Source organism: Vombatus ursinus, unplaced genomic scaffold (genome assembly GCF_900497805.2).
Source record: "Vombatus ursinus unplaced genomic scaffold, bare-nosed wombat genome assembly UNPS02009205.1, whole genome shotgun sequence".
In the NCBI taxonomy this organism is placed as follows: Eukaryota; Metazoa; Chordata; class Mammalia; order Diprotodontia; family Vombatidae; genus Vombatus; species Vombatus ursinus.
In genome coordinates, this window is record NW_020948983.1 from 15,203,404 (window position 1) to 15,227,557 (window position 24,154).

Genomic DNA, 24,154 nt, shown 5'->3' on the forward strand with positions numbered 1-24,154 from the left:
AAAGCCTACTAAGCTGGTTGTCAAAACCTCTCATGGAAAAGAAAGCTTTTACTTCCCAATACTTGACACTCATTTTGAGGATTGTAGAATTCTTAGGCAAAATATCTGTCTACCAGATCTTGCTTCCTCTGGGAACCAATACTAGGATGAGGTGAGTGGGGCTTTGCCTCAGGTTGACAAAATTTAGATGGCATTGACAGGCTCTCAGCAGACAGAAGCAATTGAGCTTAGTGACTAATGAGCAAGAAGAGTTAATGAAAGAGGAAGCCACCAGATTTCATCTTCTCTCTTAGTCAGTGAACTCCTGGTAAGTTTTTCTTTGGCCTGGTCACTGCTCCCCTAACCATGTCATCTCTCACTTGCATTCTATGCTACTTGTTCTAGATATAAAAATGGCCTTGATAACTCTGCCATCTTTATCCCTTGGTTATTTGTTCTGCTTAAGGATGCTGGATTTCCACAAGGGAGTAAATGTGCAGAGGTTCAGATAAATTAGAAATATCAGTAGTTATTTGCCCTTAGCAAATTAGCTAGGATATTTCTCATTATTCACTTTCTCTCTCTTTAATACCTAGCCCTCAACTCCCTGAAATATACCATATGTACTTCATGCCTGTTCTTGGCTTAATCTTTTCTCCACACCTGAAATAATACCTCCTAGTCAGTCAATATACATTTATTAAGCACCTACTGTGCCAGGCACTGTGCTAAGTGCTATTTAAGTGTTTTTCATATACAAGCAAAACAAAGATAAGAGATAATTTTATGAAGAAAGCACTGAACTGGGGAGATGAGGAAAGGCTTTAGTAGGAGAGAGCATTTGAGATGACCTTGAATGAAATTGGGGCTCCTAACAGAAAGAAATGAAAAGAGGTCTTCCAGGCATGGAGGAAAGCTAATAGAAAGGCATAGAGCCCTGGATGAGAAACAGCAAGGCAAGTTTGTCTCTATTTCCATGATGAACCCTGAACTTTCTTTATCTGATAATCTATCATTCCATCTTTCTCTTGCCTTATTCTCTTCCTAAATCTATTCTTCATCTACACTGAGACACTGTACTTGCTCTCTCTCTCTCTCTCTCTCTCTCTCTCTCTCTCTCTCTCTCTCTCTCTCTCCCTCACTCCCTCTCTGTCTCTGCTTTCCTCCTGTCTGACCACTCTTCAGTCTGCTTTGCTCCATCCTCGTGCATGCCACACCCATTAACTGAGGATATAGCCCAAAGCTCTGGCCTAGCCCTCTTTTCTCACTGCATCATCTTACTTGGTGACTTCATTTGCTCCCATGTATTCAATTATTGGCCTTGTAGAGATGACTCCCTAATCTATATATCCAGCCCTGGCCTCTCTTCCAAACTCTCTTGAACTGCAGACATCACAAATTACCCATAAGACTTATGGAACTTGACCTCCCATGGTCACTTTAAGCTTAACATGACCAAAAGAGAACTCATTCTTTCTCTAGCCAACCATCCCCTCTTTTTAATCTTTCTGTTATTACTGAAAATCACCACCATCCTTCAGATTACTTAAATCCATGACCTCTGTGCCCTCTTGACTTCTCTCACTCAGTCCACATATCCAATTCATTGCCTAATCTTGTCATACCACCACCCTAGTGTAGGTCCTCATCACCTCTCACCTAGCCCATCACTATTTTGAGGCTATTGCATGCTGATTGCTTTCCCTCTCTCAAGTCTCTCCCATTCAAATCCATCCTTTACACAGCCAGAAAGGTGATTTTCTTAAAGTGAAGATCTATGTCACCTCCCTCCACCCATTCAATAAATTCCAATGGCTCTCTTTTACTTCAAATATCAAATATGACTTGCCATATTTGATATTTAAAGTTCTTCACAACTTGGTCCCTTCCTGCCTTTTCAGTCTACTTATATATTATATTTATTATATATTACATTATACTTAGATATTACTCTTCTCAATACTGTCTATCGTCCAGTTATACTAATACTTACTGTGTAAGTATTACACAGTAAGTGTAATGCTACATGATGCTACACATTTCTAGAGCACTGGTTACCCTCTATGTCTTGAATATATTCTCCCCTCACCTCTGCCTGCTAGAATCACCTCTTGCAATAGGTCTTTCTTGGCTATTCAGCCACTAATCTCTTTCCCACTAATAGTGTATATCATATCTATAAATATAAACACTGTCTTATCCATTAGAATGGAAGTTCCTTGAGGGCAGGGACTTTCTATCTACAGCATTTAGCACCATGGTACATCATCTGTTGTTTTGGTTGTTCAGTCATTTCAGTCGTGTCCAACTCTTTGTGACCCCATTTGGGGTTTTCTTGGCAAAGATACTGGAGTGGTTTGCCATTTCCTTCTCCAGCTCATTTTACAGATGAGGAAACTGAGGCAAACAGGGTTAAGTGACTTGTCCAGGGTCACATAGCTAATAAGTGTCTGAGGCCAGATTTAAACTCGGGTCTTCCTGATTCCAGGTTCGGTGCTTTATCCATTGTGCCACTTAGCTGCCCTAGTCTGGTACGTAATAGGAACTTTAAAAATCCTTGATTGATTGATACCCTAATCAGGCAGCTAGGTGGCACAGTGGATAGAGTAATGGACTTGGAGTCAGGAAGACCTGAGCTCAAATTTTACCTCAGACATTTATTAGGTATGTGACATGGGCAAGCCATCTAAACTCTCAGCCACAATTTTCCAACCTGCAAAATGGGGATAATCATACCTCACACGGTTTGCTGTGAAGATTAAATGGGATATTTTAAAAGCATTTTGAAAACTGTAAGTGATAAGCAAATGTTGGCTATTGTGATCAATGCAGCCTATACTCGTCTCCTTTCTTTAAACTCCTAATACCATACAGGCTGCATCTGTATTGCCCTCCTGCCTGATTCCAAAAACCAGGGCCACCTCTGGGCTGAGGTTAAGAATTGAGTGAATCACGGATATGTTTAAAATGCCCAAGGAAGAAACAAACAGCCCTTAGGGACATAATGAAGTGAGCCAATAATACCTGTCCATTCAACCAAACTACTGAATAAATGACTCTCCAGTCTGTTGATCTGCAAGTCCTTACCTCAGCACTGAAAGCAATCTGAATCTATGCATCTCCTCATGAATTAGTAATAGGCAAGGGGAAATTGGGGAACACTGGATATTCCATGCCAAGTTCATTGAAACGTTGAGATAATAACATTTGAAGGGAAGGCAGCAGAAATGGCAAGATGAGTAAGCAAATATCATGCCTCTGAGGCAGGGGCTGTTTCCCCATTCCCTCAAACGCTGACCCATTTTCCAGCTGGAGTTTCAGAAGATGAAGCTGTATGCCACAGAAACATTTGGCTTCTGCAAATAGTAGGAATTTGGTGAACTTTTACTTAAGATAGAGGAAGCCAGTCAATGTCGTGCTGGAAGAATTTCCAATTACAATCCCATTTTCTTCAATATGTCTCTCAGGGGAAAAAAAAAAAGGCCTGCCCATAACCCACCTCCTGTTTTCCATATCCCCAGCTTTGGCCTTTTACTGTGAGTCCACAGCTATCCAAATTACAAGTTATGAACTGTAAGAGTCCTCCAAGGCCCTCCAGTCCCACCCATACTGGATAAACATACTGGATAAATCATCTAGGCTTTGACAGACTATGAGTATTTTTTAAGATATGAAGTTAGAAGAAGTAAGTTCAAAGTGGACACAGATGAATAGAGCAGTACTATTACTAATGGGATAAATTGAAAATAAAATTTAAAAAAACCCTAAGTTGTACGTAATAGAAGTTTGCAGCTTATTGTTATTATTAATTATAAGAATATTTTAAGTTTTAAAATTGGGTTTTAGGTTTTGCAAAGTGCTTTACATACATTAATCCCATTTGATCCTCCCAATAAACAGTGTGAGGTAGGTGCTATTGCTATCATTACCGTTTTATAGATGAAGAAACTGAGTCAGAGAGAGGTTAAGTGAGTTGTCCAAGGTCAAACAGTTAATTATCTTCCTGACTACCAGTCTAGGGAGGTAATTTTTTAATATTGGAATATTCATATTGGTTAAGCTTTTAGTATGTGTATGTGTGTGTTTGTGTGTGTGTGTGTGTGTGTGTGTGTGTGTGTTTAAAAGCAACATATTCTACTTGGAATAGCTCTAAGTGGTTGGAAATATTTCCTTACATCAAGCTAAAGTTTGTACCTCTGCTACTTCTAGACCTCATTCTGTCCTGTAGACCCAAACAGAAAAAGTCTAATCCCTCTTCCTCCATGACAACAATGTTCTGTCCAATATTTGAATAATGTTAGCATGCCCTACCACCCCACCATGACTCCATCACCCTCCTCTCTAGCCTAAACAAGGTGCTTAAAAGGATTAAATGAGATCATATAGTATAGCGCCTGGCACATAATAAATGCTAAGATCTTAGTAAAGCCAGCACTTGATTGTATGTTACCCAATATACGGTGAATATGTTTTCCAGCTAAGGCACGTAAGCAAAAATCCCTCCTGACCAAGCAACAGGACCCAAGGTTCATTTATTCATGTGAAACACTGCCTTCTCTGAACCTCCTCATTGAAAATGAACCCCTCTCTAAAGGCATTGTACAAGTCATCAGTCCTTTAGTATGAATAAATTAACCAGATCATTTAGTTCCGTTCCAATGTTTCTACATGGAGGGAGGAAAAGGAGATAAAAGGAAATAGAAAAAAATATGTATATTCTACTTCTCCACCATGTTACTGAGGGCTAACATTGCTCATACCCATCACTATCCCCTTGAAAAAGAAGTTGCACCCAAGGAGATGTAGTATTCTCTCATTTATCCTGAGTTAAGTCTGTTGTGCTCATTGGCCCTTTGGGCCTTCAACCTCTCCTTCCTGTTGATTTTGGGAATCATTATTTAGCCCTCTGGATTAACGTCACTTCCAATACAGCTCTGGAGTTGGGACAGAAAGCATGGCCAGGGATACTAGATGTTGAACCCAGACCTGATTGTAGCTGTGATGGATGGGGCTGGGCCAATAGATCTCTTTGTGATGTACAACATTCACAAATGGTGCTTCTGTATCTTTATTCTAAGAAGACCTTCTAGGGTGGCTAGGACAGGGCATATGCCCATATAAATGAAAACATTTTTTTTTAAGTTTTCTAAAATAGTGCCAGGAATAAATGGCCTTAAAACACGGAAAGAACATACAGAGCTCAAACTGCCTCTGTCTTCCCAGGCTCCTTTATAATGATATCATGGGCCCTGTTCCACTTAATAACATTAAAATAGGTTTCAGACTAAGGGGGAAGAGACCTAGGAGCTGTGCTCCAAGCTTATTACAAATCTCAGTGGGAGAAAAAGGTAAACAGGCATGTTAACTCATCCCGTGGGTAAACGGTTTGAACCACAATGTGACCTCTCATCACCACCCTGCTTGCTGCACTGTATCTGAAGCTGAAAAGAAATGATTAACGTTTGAGATTAGGCTAACACAGAACTTAAACTATTGCCTGAAACTTGCCAGGGAATTCCAGGTCATGCAAGGATTAGCGTATCTATGGTATTGTTCAAAGGGATGCCCAGGAGAAACATAAAATCAGCTCAGATAAAGCTGAATACATAGCGATGCATGCCAAATTGGGTCTGTGAGATGGGAGAAAGGCTCAGATCAGCATAATCCTGATCTGCTAGGAAGTGGCATAAAACCTGGGTAATGTTGACCTCAAAAAACTTCACTCTGTCCTGAATATTAAAAGCAGCCCCTCAAGTTAGGATGAGACAAAGAGACATGCAGAGTAAAGTGCATCACCTCCTCTGACAAGGCAATGATTCTGGACTGGGGAGGTTCGTGGGGGGATGGAGAGGAGGGTTGTCAGCAGCCAGCCGGGAAGCAGAAAGGACCTTACAGTTTGCTCTTATACTGTGTCTTCCAGACTACCAGGCATTGACATCTGGCCCACTAATGCACCCTTAGAACCCTTGGCCCTTGCCAACAGTATTGTACCTGCATGCTTAGGACCACACCTGGGCCTTCCATCCACTGATGTGTTCATATCCCCTACGCATTATCTCTTCCATTTAGAATGTGAGTTCATTGAGAGGGCCATTCTATTTGTGTCCCACAAGCTTAACACAGTTCGTGGCACAAGGACAGAGCTTATTTTTTTTCATTTGTTCATTCACTCTACCCATCTTTGTACAGTTGCATGCTAATTTAGTCTCATAAGAAATGGCTTTTGGGAAGAGAAATTGTGAGTCGGATAAGGAATCAGAAAGTTATAAAGCTGTTTTGCCCTGGTAATGTGGGATTTCTTTCTGTAACTAGATCTCTTAACAAATGTTGGGAAACAGTTTTTAGAATAGTCATCCCAGTAGCAGGGTTCACATTACTGAAAAAGCATGGAATTTGAAAGTCGTTGCTGAGAGATTTGGGCCTTTATTAAAAATTATAAGAAAGCAGATGATTCTGGATAAATAGGACCACGATGACAAGAATAATAACTGATGTTTTTAGAGTGCTTCAAAGTTTGCAAAATACTTTGCACAGATTATCTCATTTTGGCTTTACAAGGAGGCTGTGAAGTAGGGAAATTGGCATTTTCAATCTTCATTATATTGATAAGGAAACCAAATCTCAGAAACTGAATCAATTGCTCATGGTCATACAGCTCTTGTCAGAGGCACGTCTTCTTTACTTCATAGTCTATGAATTACACATAATATGTATAGAACATGGAAGAAATCTGCCATTTTCAGGCCAAACTCACCCTTTTTAAGGATGGAGCAAGGTCACTGCATCACAAAACTTCTATAACTCTAAGTTGGTCCTCTTTGATAATATTCATCATGCCTACCTTCTTTGGAGATACCCTTCATTCACTAAGAGGAACTATTAAGTCACTGCCGCTTTTAAGGAGCTGGAATCTTCTGGTTCATTCTCTACTCTTGACTCCTCTCTGGCCCACATACCACTGCCTGAATCATCTTCCTAACACACTGCTATGATCATGTAATTTACTCATAAAGCCTCAATGACTCCCCATTATCATACACGTGACCAACCCTGACATGCCCCTTCCGTCACTTTGGCTCCAACTTAACTCTTTAGTCTGATCCCCATACTATTCTACTCCATTCATTCAATGTTCCTAGTCAAATTGGACTTTTTTCTTTCCCTTGTTCTTATCCTGCCCCTCTTCTGTCTCCATATTGTCACTCATGATGATTTCCAGCTTTCATTTCCATTAATGCCCATCTTAGATGCTACCTCCTCTAAGAAGCCTGCCCTGATGTCCATAGAGCATTTCTGGCTAAACTTGTTACAGCTCTTTGGCTGACTATTCTTTGAGATTTTACTTCGTGTCACACTCATGTACAGGACATTTCAACCATTAAACTTAATGTATATTCTTGACTCTAATTCTTTTTTTTTTTTTTGCTTGGCAATTGGGGTTAAATGACTTCCCCAGAATTACACAGCTAGTTGAGTATCATGTGTTTGAGGCCAGATTTGAACTCATGTCCTTCTGACTCCAGGGCCAGTGCTCTATACACTGCGCCACCTAGCTACCCTTTAAGATATATTCTTGAAGGCAAGAACAATGCCACTTGTTTCTTTCTATTCCCAGCACCTAGAAGAGTGAGAATTTAATAACTTTTTGTTGAGTCAAAGTGAAGAGACTGATGCAGTTTGAGGGGTTCAGGGAACCCCCAAGGACCAAAGTACAGGACAGGGTCATCTGGAATGAATTCACAGACTCAAGTATTCTTTAAGTTAAGTTGGCAAAGGTTTACTGTTACGCTATTAAGTGGGCAACAGTTCTTAAGGAACCTTAGAGGGGTATAGTTAAAGTTCATATAGGAAAAACTATAGTAAAACAGGTAATTAGGTGATTCAGTGCAGGATTAGGGAGTGGTTAAGGAGTGGTCAGTCCTTAAAGGAACATGCATTTTTTTATCTACTGTGCAGGCATTTTACCCAGAGTTCACCAGGAGAAGCCCAAAATGGGGCCACATGGAGGTGTGGTTAGAGTTGTGCTATGTCACTAGGTTAACTAGCGGGTCATGGCTGACTAAGGATTGTCCAGTCTGCCACCAATCGATGTCTTGTTTGACAAGATAGATGTTGGGAGTATACCTATATCTTAAGTCTAGGATATACATAATGAGGAGTCCAGGATGTATGTAATGAGGTAAGGAGTTGGTATAGAGAGTCCAGTGAGTACCAAATATCTTTATGATACAGTACAAAACCAGTTCAAACTAATAATTCCTACAGGTGTGGTTTGTTACTGTACCACGGAGAAAGATAAGTGTTTTGCTGGGGCCCACGTATGAGTAATTGCTAGACATGGTCCTTGGGCTGGGAAAAACTGCCAGGGACAGTGTTTTTGAGGCTAGAGAGAAATACAATCCTGGAATTGGGGTCTGAGCATAGGCACTCAAACACCCCATCAAGATGACATTGGTCTCTTTAGATTGACTCCCCTTTTCTTTCTCACAGGAATTATTTTGGTTTGTATTGCAAGAATTTGATGCTCGAGAGCATCCTGTTCTTAGACTGAATCGCTTACAGAAGTTTAGGCTATAAGAACTCACCTCTCCTTTCTCTGCAACACTTAAATCTATTTTCCTGACATCTAGCATGTGAATCATACCATGCCTGCTTTTTCTTTTTGTTATTTTAAAATAATGAGCTAATGCATACTAATGAGCTAATGCATAAAGTTTCCCTTTTATCTACTTTAGGAATGAATTCCTTCCTATTGCTCCATAGGAGTAGTACTTTTCACTGCCTCCTCTATCTTTTGAAAAATAAGATCATCATCAAGGCAAGACAATACTTTATTAAATGATTTGTTTTTGGTCAAGATCAAACTCAAGCAGATCTGTGTATAGTCTAATATGTGGGATGTGTGAACTGTTTCTGGACCTCGTCATACTCCCCCTGCTTCTGGCTGGGCTATCTTTAGTATACAGCAACCACAACATTGCCATATTTCTTCCTTTCTTGATCCCAAGCCAAATGTTTCTCATGATGTTTTTCCTCCCTGTCATTCAAAGACTTCCTCAGACAAGAATGTGTGGCATAAAGAGAGTCCACTGTCTACTTTATCTAATTTGTTCTTTTGTGAATAAGGTATAAGGTCACATTGCTATGTTTTACCTATGAGTCAAGTAGAGTCAAGTCTCAATTATACCTAGAGGTCCAATTTACCTCCTTTCATTAAAATATTTAGTTCCCTTTCTTATTAACCTTCACTGCATTTATTTAAGTGAATGAGTATTACTATTTTTCCTCTCTGTGGATAACATTTCTTGTGAATTACTGGGTATTTCCTCTGCTTTTCTTTTATACATAATCCGTATACATCATATATCAAACATAATCCAATGCTACTGGATTTAGCAAAAAATTGTATGTGGGCAGTTTTTCTTTTTCTCTCTCCCCATCCATTATCAGTATAAAGTCTTCTTCAATGTATAAGTATAAGAAAAACATTAATTGAATTTGTAGCTAAAAATAATCTTATTGAATGTCCTCATTTTACAGAACATTAATTAAATTTATAGCTAAAAATAATCTTATTGAATGTCTTCATTTTACAGATGAGAGGACTAAAGCCCAAAGAGTTAAAGTGAACTCCCCAAGGACACACAAGTCATAAGTAACAAAGCTGAGATTCAAACCCAAGTCCTTTGATACCAAAGGCAGCTCATCCACCCTACACCATATATCTGTTCCTGGCACTTGTTAACATTGTACTCTGATGCACTCCATCCCTGGACCAGAGCCTGTTATTCCAGTATCTTAAGCCTTATCCAAAAATTCAAATCTCATTTCCTAACACGATCTTCTCAATCAGCTTTTTACTTTCCATCCCTGAATTTCTCTTCTAACTCTACCTTCAAACAGCAGCAGTTGTGAAAACCCATTCTGTGTTGCTAACGTTTTCGGTTTCTTAGCTGAGAATTTGTAATACCTAAAGATGCTCCCTACTGGCATCCACACTGCTTGTAAGGTTTAACAAGTCTTGTGAGGCTCTCCATTACATTTCAATTTGACACAGAACTGGCCCTCAGCATGCAGCGGCCAAACACCCCGTGATTCATCTCTCCTTCCTGTGAAGAACACTTGTTAGGTATCCTCCCCCCTGGAAGGATTTTCATTATTATTATACAGAAGGAATATGAGAAGACAGCAATTCCTCAGACTGTCTAGATCCACCCTCTCTTCAAAACATCTTAAAACCATTCTCCAGTCCCAATGGTTCCACGGTTTTGTTTTTGGTTTATTTTTTTTTTGCCTTATTCTATCTTTTTGGCAAGTTCTTTCACTTGCTAACCTCCTGAAATACATTAGGATTTCCTTCTGACTTATTTTCCCCTAGCTATCTCAAAGCACATCTTCCATTCTTTCCCATAATACTTCAAATTGATAAGCTGGAGAACAGCAAAGTTTCTTCCAGACCTTCCACCTGTCCTTACAGGGAAAAAGAGAGCCAAACTCTGCACTCTACAGCTAAGTAATTTTTGCTTGGCACTTAAGAACCATAACAATAGTACATTCTCTGAAGGTCACTGGAACATTCCCTCTGCCCTCTGGGCTGGCTAAAACTGAAGTCCTCAGTTTTCAGTTCTCTTTGCCAATTCTTTCTGCTAAATGCCATGATAAACTTCATGTCTGTCATGCCGAGCCTTTTCGTGGGGGCTCCTAAGAAAGGCATTTTATAGCAACCCTTCCCATTCTTTCAGTCTTGATCTCTTCAATATTAGGCCCTAATTGTCCAAGTTTATTCTACAATTAGCTGATTCCAGCTAATACCCTCAACTGCTATCTGAAGGAAGGCTGTCTAAAGAAATTCAACTTGTCCCTTCTTGCTTCACTTCTTGTCACTTCCTGCTTTGCCTTTTGCCTCTTCTCAGTGCACATTAATCATTAGAAGGTAATATGGGGTGTCCCAAAAGTCTTAGTGCAATTTTAAGCTTTAGCATCTGAAACCAAAAACCTTAGCTACTCTGCTTTAATAGCTCAAAACTGCACAAAGTCTTTTTGGACATTCTGTATATACTCTTGCTTCTTCAGGATGCAACAGATACCTGTCATCCCATTTGATTAATTATATAGTCTGGTTACCTAAAAGTTATCAATTATAGCATAGACTTTTTTTCCTCCAACACAGGTAAATAATTTCAAAAGAATTAAAATACACACTAAATGTTTAACACCAAGTCATAAATGTAAAGCTTAAAGGAAAGTTAGAGGTCTCTAGTCCAACTCTCCTCCCCAGCCCTTATATTTTACAGATGAGGAAAATGAGGCCCAGAGAGTTTAAGTGACTTCCCCAAGGCTACACAGGCAGCAAGTCACAAAACAAGGATTCTAACATGGATCCTCTGATCCTCTAAATCCTCCCTAAATGACACTGAATTCCATGGGAAATAACTGAATCTCTGAAAAATCAGATGACACCTCAGTATTTTGCAGGCCAGAGTCCTTGGCTTGGTCTTGAGAAGAGCTGAGTTGAAATCCTTCCTCAGACTCTATGTGACTCTGGGCAAGTCATTCAATTTCTCTCAGCCTGATTCCCCATCTGAAAAATGGAGAGGTCATACTCAATGGCCTCTGATATTTGTTTCAGTTTTAAATTTATTATTGTATGATTTTATCAGACAGAAGTATAGGAGGTTGGACTGACTCAATAGAGCTTGTGATATACAATATGGAAAGGGCTTTTTAAAAACATCCTTGATTTCGCCTTGTTTCTGTCATATATTTCTCATAACAATTCATGTAAGAAAAAAAAGAATTCCATTCTCTAAGCTTCATGGTCCTTTGTTGAACTGGAATGAGCTGGGAGTTTACCACAATGCCTGACATTTAATTCCCTCATTAATTTTCTCAAAATGCTTTCCTTTGGTTTTCACCACAACCCCATGAGGCAAACATAACATCTGTCAAAATTCCCATTTTATTATTCTCCCATTTTATAAATGGAGGATTGAGGTCTGAAAAAATGTTGAGACCTAAGGTCACAGAGCAAGTCAGTGATCAGAGTGGGGTTAAAACTTAGGTTTTCTGTGTTCATCCTGCACCACCAGCATTACTCACGTCATTATCTGCGTCTCCACACCTGGATCCACCAGACACCCATCCACGAAGAGTGGAGCCGAAGTAAAACCATACTTGTCCCAGGAGCTCCCCTCATCGAAACTCACCCTGGGTTGGAAACAAACACACAGAGGAAACAACTGAAAATCAAGCCATGTGGTTCCATCATCATTTCACAGATTATTAAATTCTTTTCTACATCCTGCACTCTGGCAGTGTGGATTATCAGCAGGCATTAATCTTTTCCATCTCCCCATATTATTGTGAGATTTGATCAAAAAATGTACTTCCTTGCTCAGGCAAGGACTATGTCTGATCAGTGAAAGCATTGAAACATATTAAAATTCAAATGCCAAACCAGAGAAGGTAGCTGGTGGACAAAGCATCACGTCCCAAGCACCCAGACTGAAACCAGAAGTGTAATTTACACTAGAATTAATCCAACCCTCCATGTTTCTGACATAGATAAATTGAGTAGTGCAGAGTGTACCCTACAGGAAAGGGGTATGTGTCTTTCAGATGAAACCTTAAGAAAAGTAATTTCCTATTTGCTCAGAATGGGTGTTAAGGTTACCACCCACACATACAGTCACACATGCTGTTGGCCTAGCATCATGACTTCTTTATTGTACTTTGGAGCATAAGCAATGTGGATTAGTGTAAAGGGGGGAGACTAGTCAATTCCAAGCCTTTCTTCCTAACTTCTTTTTCTTATTCAAAGGGGACCACCTTCAGCCCCATCTAACCACAGCAACTACCGCACCCTTCCAGAGGAACTTTCTCAAGCTCCAAAGGCATTTGCCCAAACTTGATTCACCGTATCATTGGTGTTCTATCCATGGGAGTCTCCCACCTCAATTTTTCCCTATGTGTTCAAACTGTTCACTTCCCTTTGTTTTTGTTTTTCATCAAGATCCACCTTCCCCCTTATTCCTTTTTCTGAAAAATAACACTGAGTTATTCATTCTTCTACAGAGAACATTCTTGTGCTTTGAGCATGCTGAGGATTGTGTCTGTAAATGGAGAGCGAACAGCCTTCCATAAAAGTTTATTTGTTCCTAAATTATCTGTTTCTGTTTTGATTTCTAAAGAATTGGTCATTTCAGCCCTTTCCACAATAGGTACCTGTAACTGTGAGGGCTAGAAAGTAATCCCAGCCAACTGAGAGAGACAGGGGAAATTCGATTCCTTTTCTGGGCAAATGTACTTCTCATTTCAGAAATGAATAATGAGGCCTCAGTCTTATAGGATGCTGCCTTTGCTTCCATATATAGTATAAGTGCAACTCCTCAAATGATCATTAAAAAAGGATGACTGGAAGAGAGATGGTTGTTTAAATGAATATCATAGCCAACACCTAGTCATCTACATCCATAAGGATGATAAGGCCAGGTAGCATTAGCCCCTTCACCTTTCAAGTCAGAAATGCTGTATTTCTGAGGGCAAAGTGGTTTTTACCAAAAGTCACTCTCCTAGAAAGAGACTACCTCGGGTATATGTGTCCCTCTCTCCCAAGCCTTGTTCTTAGTCCTTCCTCAGGTCAATATTTGGGTTTCACATTTAGAGAGCACATTTACAAAACCATCAGATCTTGGTTGAGGAAGCAGCACTTGACCTCTGATGGAAGACACTTCTAAACTAAAGCCATCCAGGAAAAAAAAACTTCTGGGCGGAAAAAAAAACAACTCACTTGAAAATCAAGCCCCCATATCTAAGTGCCTGGGGCAGCTAGGTGGCACAGTGACTAGCCTGGAATCAGGAAGACTCCTCTTTCAGAGTTCAAATCTAGCCTCAGACACTTCCTAGTTATGTGACCCTGGGCGAGTCACTTCACCCTGTTTGCCTCAGTTTCCTCATCTGTAAAATGAGCTGGAGAAGGAAATGGCAAACCACTTTGCCAAGAAGACCCCAAATGAGGTCACAAAGAGTCAGAGACAACTGATAAACAAATGAACAACAACAACAACAACAACAATCTAAGTCCCTGAGCCATCGTGATTTGACACTTGTGAGTACAGGTTCTATAAGACTTGTTATGTTAAAATTCTGATGATCAGTACTTATCAATTCTTCATTTTCAAGCCAACAAGACATATTGAATGGTATCACACTAGGATCCATTTTAGGAGCTGCTCTATTCAATATTTTTGTTAACCTGAATGAAGGAATTGAGAATATGTTTGTCAAATCTACAAGCAGAACTAGATGACAGGGATTTGCCAATTCTCTAGAGACAGAAATAAAATTCAAAATGACCTCGCTGAATTGGCAAGATGGTGAATGAATGAGAAGGGGATGAAATCCAATAAGATGGTCCACATACTGATAAATAAAATAAAATAAAACTACCAAGCATACAAATACAGGATAAAGGAAAATGGATTAGTCATTAATGTAAACCAAAAGAGGGTTTAGAGTCATGCTCAACTACAAGTTAACAATAAGTCAGAAATGATGCTATTGTAAAATGATTAAGCCACTGTGGTATTGGGGAGGGTTACAGAGAGTATGGTGTAGAAAGTTAAACAAGCTATTCTTCCACTATAGTCTGAATTAAAGAAGTGAGCCTACTTTCAAGGGATATGGAAAACTGTCAATGATGATGAAAGAGAAGAAAAACAGATCCTACTCAGAAAAATTATTTGAATTTGGATTATTTGTCCTGGGAAAGAGTAAGCTGTAGAGTGAATTAATTAAGGTCTTTAAGTGTAAGATGAGGATGCTAAGTAGTTGTTCTTACTATCTGTGGAAGGCTAACCAAGAGGAAATGGATTTTAATTAAAGCGAAAGAGGCTGTAGTTGAACATAATGAAGGATATGACTGTCAAGATGAAAGATTAAAGATGAACAGAACTTAGAATGGGTGATTGAGAGAGACTATAATGTATTCACTCTTTAAAATCTTCAAATGCATCAATAGAAAACTATGTCTTAAATAGTTTAGGTGGTCATCTACCAGAGGGCAAAGAAGATTCCTTCTAGTTCCAAGATTCTATAATTTTGTGTTCAATTCTGGACTAAGCCTTTCAAGAGGGTATTGATGAAATAAAGAGCAATTTAGAAGGGGGAAACCAGCAAAGGAAAACAGAAACCACATAGGTTTCTGTTGAAGAAAGGTTGAATGAGCTGGTAATCTTTAGCCTGGAGGATGGAAGATGATTTTGTCATCTAATAGCTGAATCAGTACTAAAGCAAATGGGCAGACTTTATAAGCATGCAAATTTCAGTACAATGATTGCTCTTAAAATCGAACCAGTCAGTTTGAATTAGTAGTAAGCTCTCTATTACTAGAAATACGCAAACAAAAGTTGGCTGACCATTTGTCAGGAATGTTACAGAAAGCATTCCTGAACTGGGTAGGAAGTTGGACTAAATGATTTCTAAGTTCTCATCCTGCTGTAATATTCTGTGGCTCTACATTATTATACTTTTTACCAAAGCAAAACAAACAGAATGAAGAAATAAAAACCACTTCAAAACAACTCTTCAAAACACTGAAGAAAAGGATATCTTGTACTGTCACTAGACAAAGAGCTACATTCATGAAATTATCCTGGTTTGGGACAATGGGTGAAATCTATCATCAAGGTTTTCTCTTGAAGTGTGGAGATAACATTAAGATACTTTGAATTTTCCCATATAAGTCCAGACCTCAGCAGGAGGCATTTCTAGGCATCAATATTTCAATACTAATGCCACCTCCATCAAAGCCCTAATGCTAATGGCCATTTTTGGATGAACACAAGCACATGAAGGGTCAGGAGATAGTTTCATCTCCACCTCCAGGAGCATTACTTGAAAGAAGACACTGACGGCTCAACATGGTTAAACAAACAGCCCCCGATCCTCTTGTCAATTAGAACACTGTCTGCAGTCATTCTTCATCGGAGCACAGCTGCGCTCCATGGGGCTATATTGTGTTTTTCACAGTAATGCTTTTAAAATACAAAGGGTAAAACTTGATGGAAGCTGGCTTGCCTGCAACAGCACTTAGGTTCCAATATCTATTTATCTCAATGTAGGTATTCACAAATAGACTGAATTGTGGGTCTACCGTTTCGGTTTTATGTATATCTATTTACCTACGCTTTCGATTTGTAGGGAAGAACACGCCTTATTAACCTAGCTCAAGATCCTTCAGCTTTTCAATTATAAACCGCTATTTTCTTCTGAAGGCAATTTAGTTATTATCTAAATCTGAGAACTGCTACAATTCAAATGTGTGTGCAGAGCTGGAAAGAAGGGTGGTACTTTTTTCTCCTATACTCACACACACACAGGTATCACTACTAAAAAGAAAAAAATTAATAGCCATACCAAGATGGAACAATGAGCAAATTAATTAATCTCTCTTTACATAACAAATAATCTCATTACCTAGAGGGGTTAATTCCATCAGAAGACATTGTGTTTACATTCCCTAAGTCTAAGAAGGTACTTTACAATACGTAGTCAAAATTAGCTAAAATTTTAATGGAAAGGCTTGTTATTATAATTTATAGCAAAACTTAAATGTACTCTATAGGCTCTGGAATGGAGGTACAGACATAAAAAATTATTTAATTTGTTAATTTTATTCTGCTGCACATATTTTCTGACACTTAACTGTTAATTTTGTAATTACCACATATAGCAATTTGTACAAGAGGAAGGGAAAGGAAGGGAAGAAGTGACACAAGGACACTCTAAAGATCTCTCTTAGGAACTTTGGAATTGATTGTGTGACATGGAGACACTGACATAGGACCACTCACCAAGGCATGCCCTCATTAGAAAAGGTGTTGTGCTCTATGAGCAAAGCAGAATTGATGTAGCTCAATAGAAACTCAAGATGCCCCAAGCTGGAGAACCCGTCCCAAAGTTCACATGGACTATTGGTGCCCGACCTGCGGTAGAGCATTCTGGGCTCTTATTGGTCTGATCAGCAACATAACATAGTGATGTCATTTGGTCCTCTTCGAGAACAAGGGACAGTCAACAAATCAATGTGAGAAGCAAGGCATGCCTACATGTGAACAGTAGTATAGGGTCCCTACCCAAGTTTGGAGAATTTAGAGCCAACTACCTTATCAACATATTTTGAAAGAGAATAGGATAGCAATTCAAATGTCAAATTATCTCTGACTTGAGCTAAAAGCAAACAAAATCATAAACTCTATGAGCAAGGACACATTTTTTTTGTTCATAGACAAGCTTATGGACCCCTTTTCTCAGAATAATGTTTTTAAATGCACAAAATAAAATAGACAGGATTACAAAGGAGACCAGTTACACTGAAATACAGTTATCAAAATATTTTTAAAGAGTTCAAAGAACTTAGGCTAAGAAACCCTACATCAGAGGTTCTAAAAATACTGCTTTTATGATTTTGAAAACCAGAAGAACTAGGGCAGCTGAAATCAAAGCTAATAGCCCTTATGGCTTTGAAGGGCCACACAGTGATTCAAGTTCCATTTAGCTATTCACAGTGAAGGGCATTATTTTGCAAATGGGCAGGGTTGTGGATATAAGCCATGATAGTTAAAGCACAAATGCTCAGGCATGCAGCAAGCTAGGAAGTCTGTTTTTTCCCCTCCTAAAAAGCAATATCATATGAGATATTAGATCCAGAGCTGGAAAAGACCTTACAGGTCATCTGGACTACTCCCTTTCAGTTTACAAATGAGGAAAGTGAGGCCCAGAGAGATTAAGTGATTTACCCAAGGTTACACAGGTTGTACGTGGCAGAGCTGGGATGTGAATTTACATCCCACAACTCTAAGCTCATCCTTCTTTCCACTGTACCACACAGATTCCCAACAGATAACACCACTCCAAAAGTCCTCCACTTAATGTGCTGTTTACTCAACAGAGTAATATAGAACTTACTTTCATACTTTCCCCCAAGAAAAGACACCTTCATTTTTCTTCAACTCATTGACCTTTCTGTACTAAAAACACAAAATCAACCAAGCAGACTTGTGCTCTTCCTCCCAACAGAGAGAAGAGGTAGGTGTGTATGAAGGTAAAGTTAAGTTTATGGTAAATGTCTCTCCATCCTCCTCCCCCCTTTCTGGCCTGGCCCTAACGTGGGAGCTATTTCCGTCCCAATCCTAAATGCCTGATTTTTCTGCTCAGTTTCCATTCCTATCCTATATGAGCACAAGTCCTTATACATGTGATTCAAAACATGGAGGCCCTAATACCTCTTCCTTCTGTAGCTAACTATAAACAAACAACCAAACAAAAACATTCAGGACCCACATAAAGCTGTGGAAGGCACAAGTCTTTAGCAGTAGCAGCAGCAGCAAGAGATTTCTACCTTTTCTATGCAGGGAAGTAAAACAACCTTTAGTTTCTTGGGAGGTTTTACAGCTTAACAACTCCAGACTCCATTCAGTCTAATCCATTAGCTGATTATCTTCTTTGGAAATTGTACAAAACTGAGGGGTGTCTTCCAAATAACAAGTTAAGCTTAGTGTAAGTAGTACAGGTGTCTCCCCCCACCCCACAACACATACACACACACAGAGGCACACGCACACACACACACATACACACAGAGCTCCCTATAAAGGGAACATCCTTTCAGAATGATTAATAATTAAGGAAGTGTCCAAAGCAACATTTTAATTTGTTTACTTATTTGGAAATATGAAAGGTTTCTAAGGCAATCCAGAAAGCCATTATGAATATCATAAGATCACAGATTTAAAATTAGAAGACATTTCAGAAGTCATCTAGTCTAATACCCTCACTGCACAGATGGGGAAACTGAATCCTAGGGAGATTATGACTTGCCCAACTATCACAATAAGCCTCAGAGTAAGGATCACAGTAAGCCTCAGAGCTAGGATCTGAACTCAGTTCCTCTGAATCCTGAGTTGGTGTTCTTTCCACCATACCCACACTGCCTTCCTTCACTTCTCTGCTCAAAAATCTCTAATGACTTCTTACATGCTAAAGATCAAATTCCTCAGTGTTTGTGGTATACAAGGTCCTTCGAAAAATGGCCATTTGGAAACCTAGAGGCCTGAGTGTCTACCCTTAATTTCTGCTATGCAAAAACAAAAACAAAAAACCTCATCCTCTGAACACATATATGCTTGATCTAATCTAATCCAAATTGATTAGCACATACTGCATGCCTTACATTTGTACCATATTATGGACTGGGAGTATAGTACAAAATGAAACAGTCCTAACCCTCAAGAAGCTTACTAACTATGGTGGGGATACAATAAGTGATCGAGTATACATGTATACGTGATCCTATAAGGAGGCAGAGCCAGACCTAGCAACTAAGGGGATCTAGAAAGACTTCCCATGGGAGATGGTAGTTGATCTGAACCTTGAAGGGAGCTGAGGAGTCCAAGAGGGAGAGGTGAAAAGGGAATGTATTACAGGCATTGGTGACAGCCTTTGTAAGAATATCAAGGAAGGTGGTGGAACCTTGATTTTAGGGAACCAGAAAATAGGACATTTTGAATGGAATGTTGAAATTATGAATGCAGTAAGCCTTGAAAAATAGACTGGAGTCACAATGTAAAGGGTTCTAAAAGCCAAGCTGAAAAATTTTTATGTCATCCAGGTGGTGTAATAGATAAGGTGCTGGACTTTGACTTAGAAAGGTCTGAGTTCAAACTCTACTTCTGACACTTAGTAGCTGTGTGACGCTTGGTAAATCACTTAACCTTTCTTGGTCTTAGATCCTTCACCTGTAAAATGAGGATAATAGTACCTATTTCACAGGGCTACTGTTGAAGAACAAATGAAACAATACATACAAAGTATTTTGTAAAGTCTAAAGTACTATATAATAATAATAGTAAATTACATAATACTATTATTTGTTTTATTTTTAATTTTAAATAAATATTTGTTCATATATATTTCTATGAGATATTTTATAAAAAATCATAAATAGAACTATTTAACAAATAAAATATTATTTCTTATTCTAAAGGCAATAGGGAGTGACCGAAATTTTGAGCAAGGAAAGAACATGATCTATGCTGATCTTTCTGTCTTAGCACCTCTATGGAGGATGATTTGGAGAAAGGTGGGAGAGTGTCTGCTCCTTCACTCATGTTGTTCTTTCTGCCCAGAAAACCCCATCCACCCATCTGTGCCTATGGAAACCTTCCCATCCTTCCGAGGTCACCTAGACTATGCACCCTTCCCTGATCATCCCAGTCAGAAGTGCTGGGAACTTCAGTAAGCGCTCATGGGGTACATGCACGCTATCTTGTACTTGGTGAATCTGTTTGATAGCTTCATCTAAAGCGATAGAGTCTAGAGGGCAACACCAGTCTTACGCTTCCCTGTATTTCCCATAACATAAAATACAGAGCAAGTGAAATTGAAAGACATTCTTTAAAAGGGTTTCCTGTTCCATCATCTCCATATTCAGCTAATCTCACGGGGGATTTGCATTCCCTAAAGGTCTGGGATTTTTAATTGTCAGATTGAACTGGTTTTAAATAACAGCTCATCCTTGAGTTGATCTGGCACCTTTATTACTAAAGGCTCAAGGGATTGCAAGCATCTCTCTCATTAATCTTCCCCCCACACACTTTCTGAAAAGTCAGCTGCTGCTGCTAATGATTATCCCACTTTACAGAAGGCAAAGCTGAGGGAGTGATTCCCAAGGGGACTGAACAAGTAGGCTGAAGACCTGAGGTCTTGGGATCCTACCTGCCTTCCTTCCTCCTTCCCTTCCCCTATCAGAATACAGTGTTTCTCTGAGATATCTTTAGACAAAAAGCATCCCAGAATCTTATTATTATTGTTAATTAATACAGAGCTCTTAAAAGGCTGGAATGTCTCTTGACCACAAACTGGAATTTGTGATGTCCTTTAAAACCTGCCTCAAGGCCAACCTTTCTCAAGCAGATTTCCCTAAGTGACCCTACCTTTTGCCTGCTACATACCTAACTTGGTGTTTCTAGAGCATGTGGGAAAGGCCTCAGTGGTCATCTAGAGGAACCCACACATGGAAAAGAATAGTCTTCTCTAAAGATCTGATAAATATCTTCCAGCTGACACTTGATGACCTCCACCATGGTCAGCCCACTCTGATTTCAGATCTTTCTAATTGTTAGGATTTTTTTTTTTGTTATAGCAACCTCAAATTTGTCTCTTTGCAATCTCTACCCATTGCTCCTGGTTCTGGTCTCTAGGGCCAACCAGAACCAGTTTAGTTCCTCCTTCCCATATTTGAAGATAACTATCATTCCCTGAAGTCTTCTCTTCCCAATGCTAAACATCTCTGTTTCTTCAATTGATTCTCACATGTCATGGATTAAGGTAATTCTCCAACCTGGTTGCCCCCTTCTAAGCACTCTCTACTTTATCAATGTTGTTCCTAAAATGTGACAACCAGAACTGAAGAGAATACACCAGATGTGATCTGACAAAAGCAGAGTATAAGACTTTCACCTTCTTATTTCTGGGGGTTATACCCAAAGCCAAGGTATAAATTTAGAAGGCATTCATGGCATAGTCCTTAGGCGACATTGAAACAATGGGACTCATCACATAATTATTAAGAATATTCAGTTAAAATAGGAAGCTATTATGCCAGTTGGATGAATTCCTTTCTTCCTACCCCAATTTCATTCTCTTCCTCCACCCTAGTTCAACTGAGGTCTCTTCATACCACTTGCCCTGGAGATTTTCCATGGCTGCAAAATGTCCTAGTTATGGTTCTGGATATGCTCCTCTTATTGCAACATATCAGCTTCCTTGGGTACTCTGTTAATTCATATAGAGCTTGTAATCCACTAAAAACCATAAAACTTTTTTTCAAACAAACTACTATCTGTGCTCCCCCATAATGTTCTTTTAAAGTCAATCTTTTGAATCCAACAATATGAATGTATTTATTACCATTCTATTTCATCTTATTAGATAAAACCAAATGGTCTAGCCTGTCAAGATCTCTTAAAATCCTCATTCTATCATCCAGTGAATTGGCTGTTCTATCCACCTTTGTACATCTACATATTTCACAAACTTCCCAAGTATGCCCTTAAAACAAGTCATAAACAAGAACATTGAATAACAATTAAATTGAAGTAACTGGGTGACACAGTGGATAGAGAGCTGGTCCCAAAGTCAGGAAGACCTGAGTTCAAATGCAGCCTTAGACACTTATACCTGTGGGACTCTAGGCAATTTATTTAACCCTTGTTTGTCTCAGTGTCTTCATGTGTAAAATGGGGATAATCACAGTACCTGCCTTGCAGGATTGCTGTGAGGATCAAGTGTCTCACATGTAGTAAACACTTAATAATGCTTATTTCCCTCTAACTTTCCTCCCCGCTCACAATAATGCTAGGCAGCTAAGCACAGATTACTGAAGCACTCCATTGCAGACATCCTTGCAAGTCCATTGATGATTACTCTCTGGTGTCCAACAATTCAAGCAATTCTGGGTCCATCTAATTGTGCTATCACTGAATCTCCCTCCCTCTCTCTCTCTCTCTCTCTCATTCAAAAAAATAGAGGAGAAACTTTATCAGCTGCTTTGTGAAAAATATGTCAAGTTATATCTTCAGCATTAGCCTGGTTAGTCAAATAATTGCAAAAAAATTAAATCAGTTTGATCTGGCATGACCTGTGCCTATATAACCATGCTGTAGTACCTTTACAAAAACTGACCAGGCATTAGGGTACAAAAACCTCACAAACAAATATCGAAAAGAAGAAATACTAAACATATCTTTTACTGATCAATGAAATAAAAAGGCCTTTGAAAAAAAGAATTAAAAATTAATTGGAACCTAAATTAAATAAACACAAAGAATTTGTGGATCAAAACCAAATAGAAACAATAGAACATTCCATCAGTAAAAATGACAATGAATCAATAAACCAAAAGCAATGAGATATCACTAAAGTGGTCCTTAGGGGAATATAAAATTATGTATATATATATATATATATATATATATACACACACACATACACACACACACATACATACACACATATGCATGTACACACATATATATGCACGCACACATATATAATATATGTGCATGTGTACACACAGATACACATATATGTGTATAGATAATATACATGTATGTATACATGCACATATATTGCACATACATATATTTTCATTAACAAAATAAAAGAACAAATCAATGAATTGGGCATGAAGATTTAAAAAACTAGAAAAGTGATGAATGTAAAGCCTTCAATTAATTATCAAAGTATAAATTCTGAAAATCAAAGAGGTTAACAGAAATGAATGTTAAAAATAATCTACCACTTAATTGATAAATAAAACTGAGATCTGTTTTTAAAAATAAAGCTATGCTATGTCTTTGTGATTAATGCTTCCTTTCTAGATTTTTACTAACAATTTCTTAAATAATACATTTTAGAATTTTACTAGGAAGGGAAATCAAGTTCATTGGCCTAGAGTCTGTAAATTCCATTTTCTTCCCTTTTTTGTGGTGGGTGGAATAAGGAAGGGGAGAGGAAGAAGGACAATACTTATCTTTTATAATTCTGCAGCACCTTTCTTGTTCTCCATGATGTTTCAAAGATCTCTGGCAATGACTGGGCTATTATCATTATATCACAGGATAAAGTTCACTTGGATGAGGTAATAGAACTCATCCAGGATGATAAGTGTTTTCATGCTAGTTCGTACTATCATTTAAGAATACAGCATGATGACATTTGAAACACTAACTTTTGTTTTCTAATTGTTTCATGTAATCTAGTCGGATCTCCCCACACAAATAAAAACTCCCCAAGAGTGGGTATAGAATGTTTTTCTTCATTCTATCCCTCCTCACCACAACTGCTACCACTATAGTGTGTAAGCACAGATCTCTGAGCACAATAGATATTAGGTAAATTATAAGAAATTCATTGGTTCCTTGCCTCCTGCCCCCATTCCATTCAGATGTCCCTACTAAGTTTCACTCATGGATTCAGATTTACCAACTCTCACTCTGGACCAAGGCTATATAACGTGTCCCTCTCAGAAGGTGATTGGCTTAGTTATCAGGTTTCATTTTTGCTTCTAAGGTCCTAACCCTGTTACTCAGAAACCTTTGCATAGATCCTGACC

At 38.8% G+C, this 24,154-nt stretch overlaps 1 protein-coding gene across 1 annotated transcript in view; it reads right to left on the reverse strand.

Annotated features, from left to right (window-relative positions):
• SORCS3 (sortilin related VPS10 domain containing receptor 3) overlaps positions 1–24,154 on the reverse strand; it is a 682,653-nt gene that overhangs the window by 69,476 nt on the left and 589,023 nt on the right. The window contains exon 14 of the mRNA XM_027851811.1: positions 12,079–12,186. Within this exon, the coding sequence (XP_027707612.1) occupies positions 12,079–12,186 (108 nt within the window). The remainder of the gene's footprint in view (positions 1–12,078; positions 12,187–24,154) is intronic.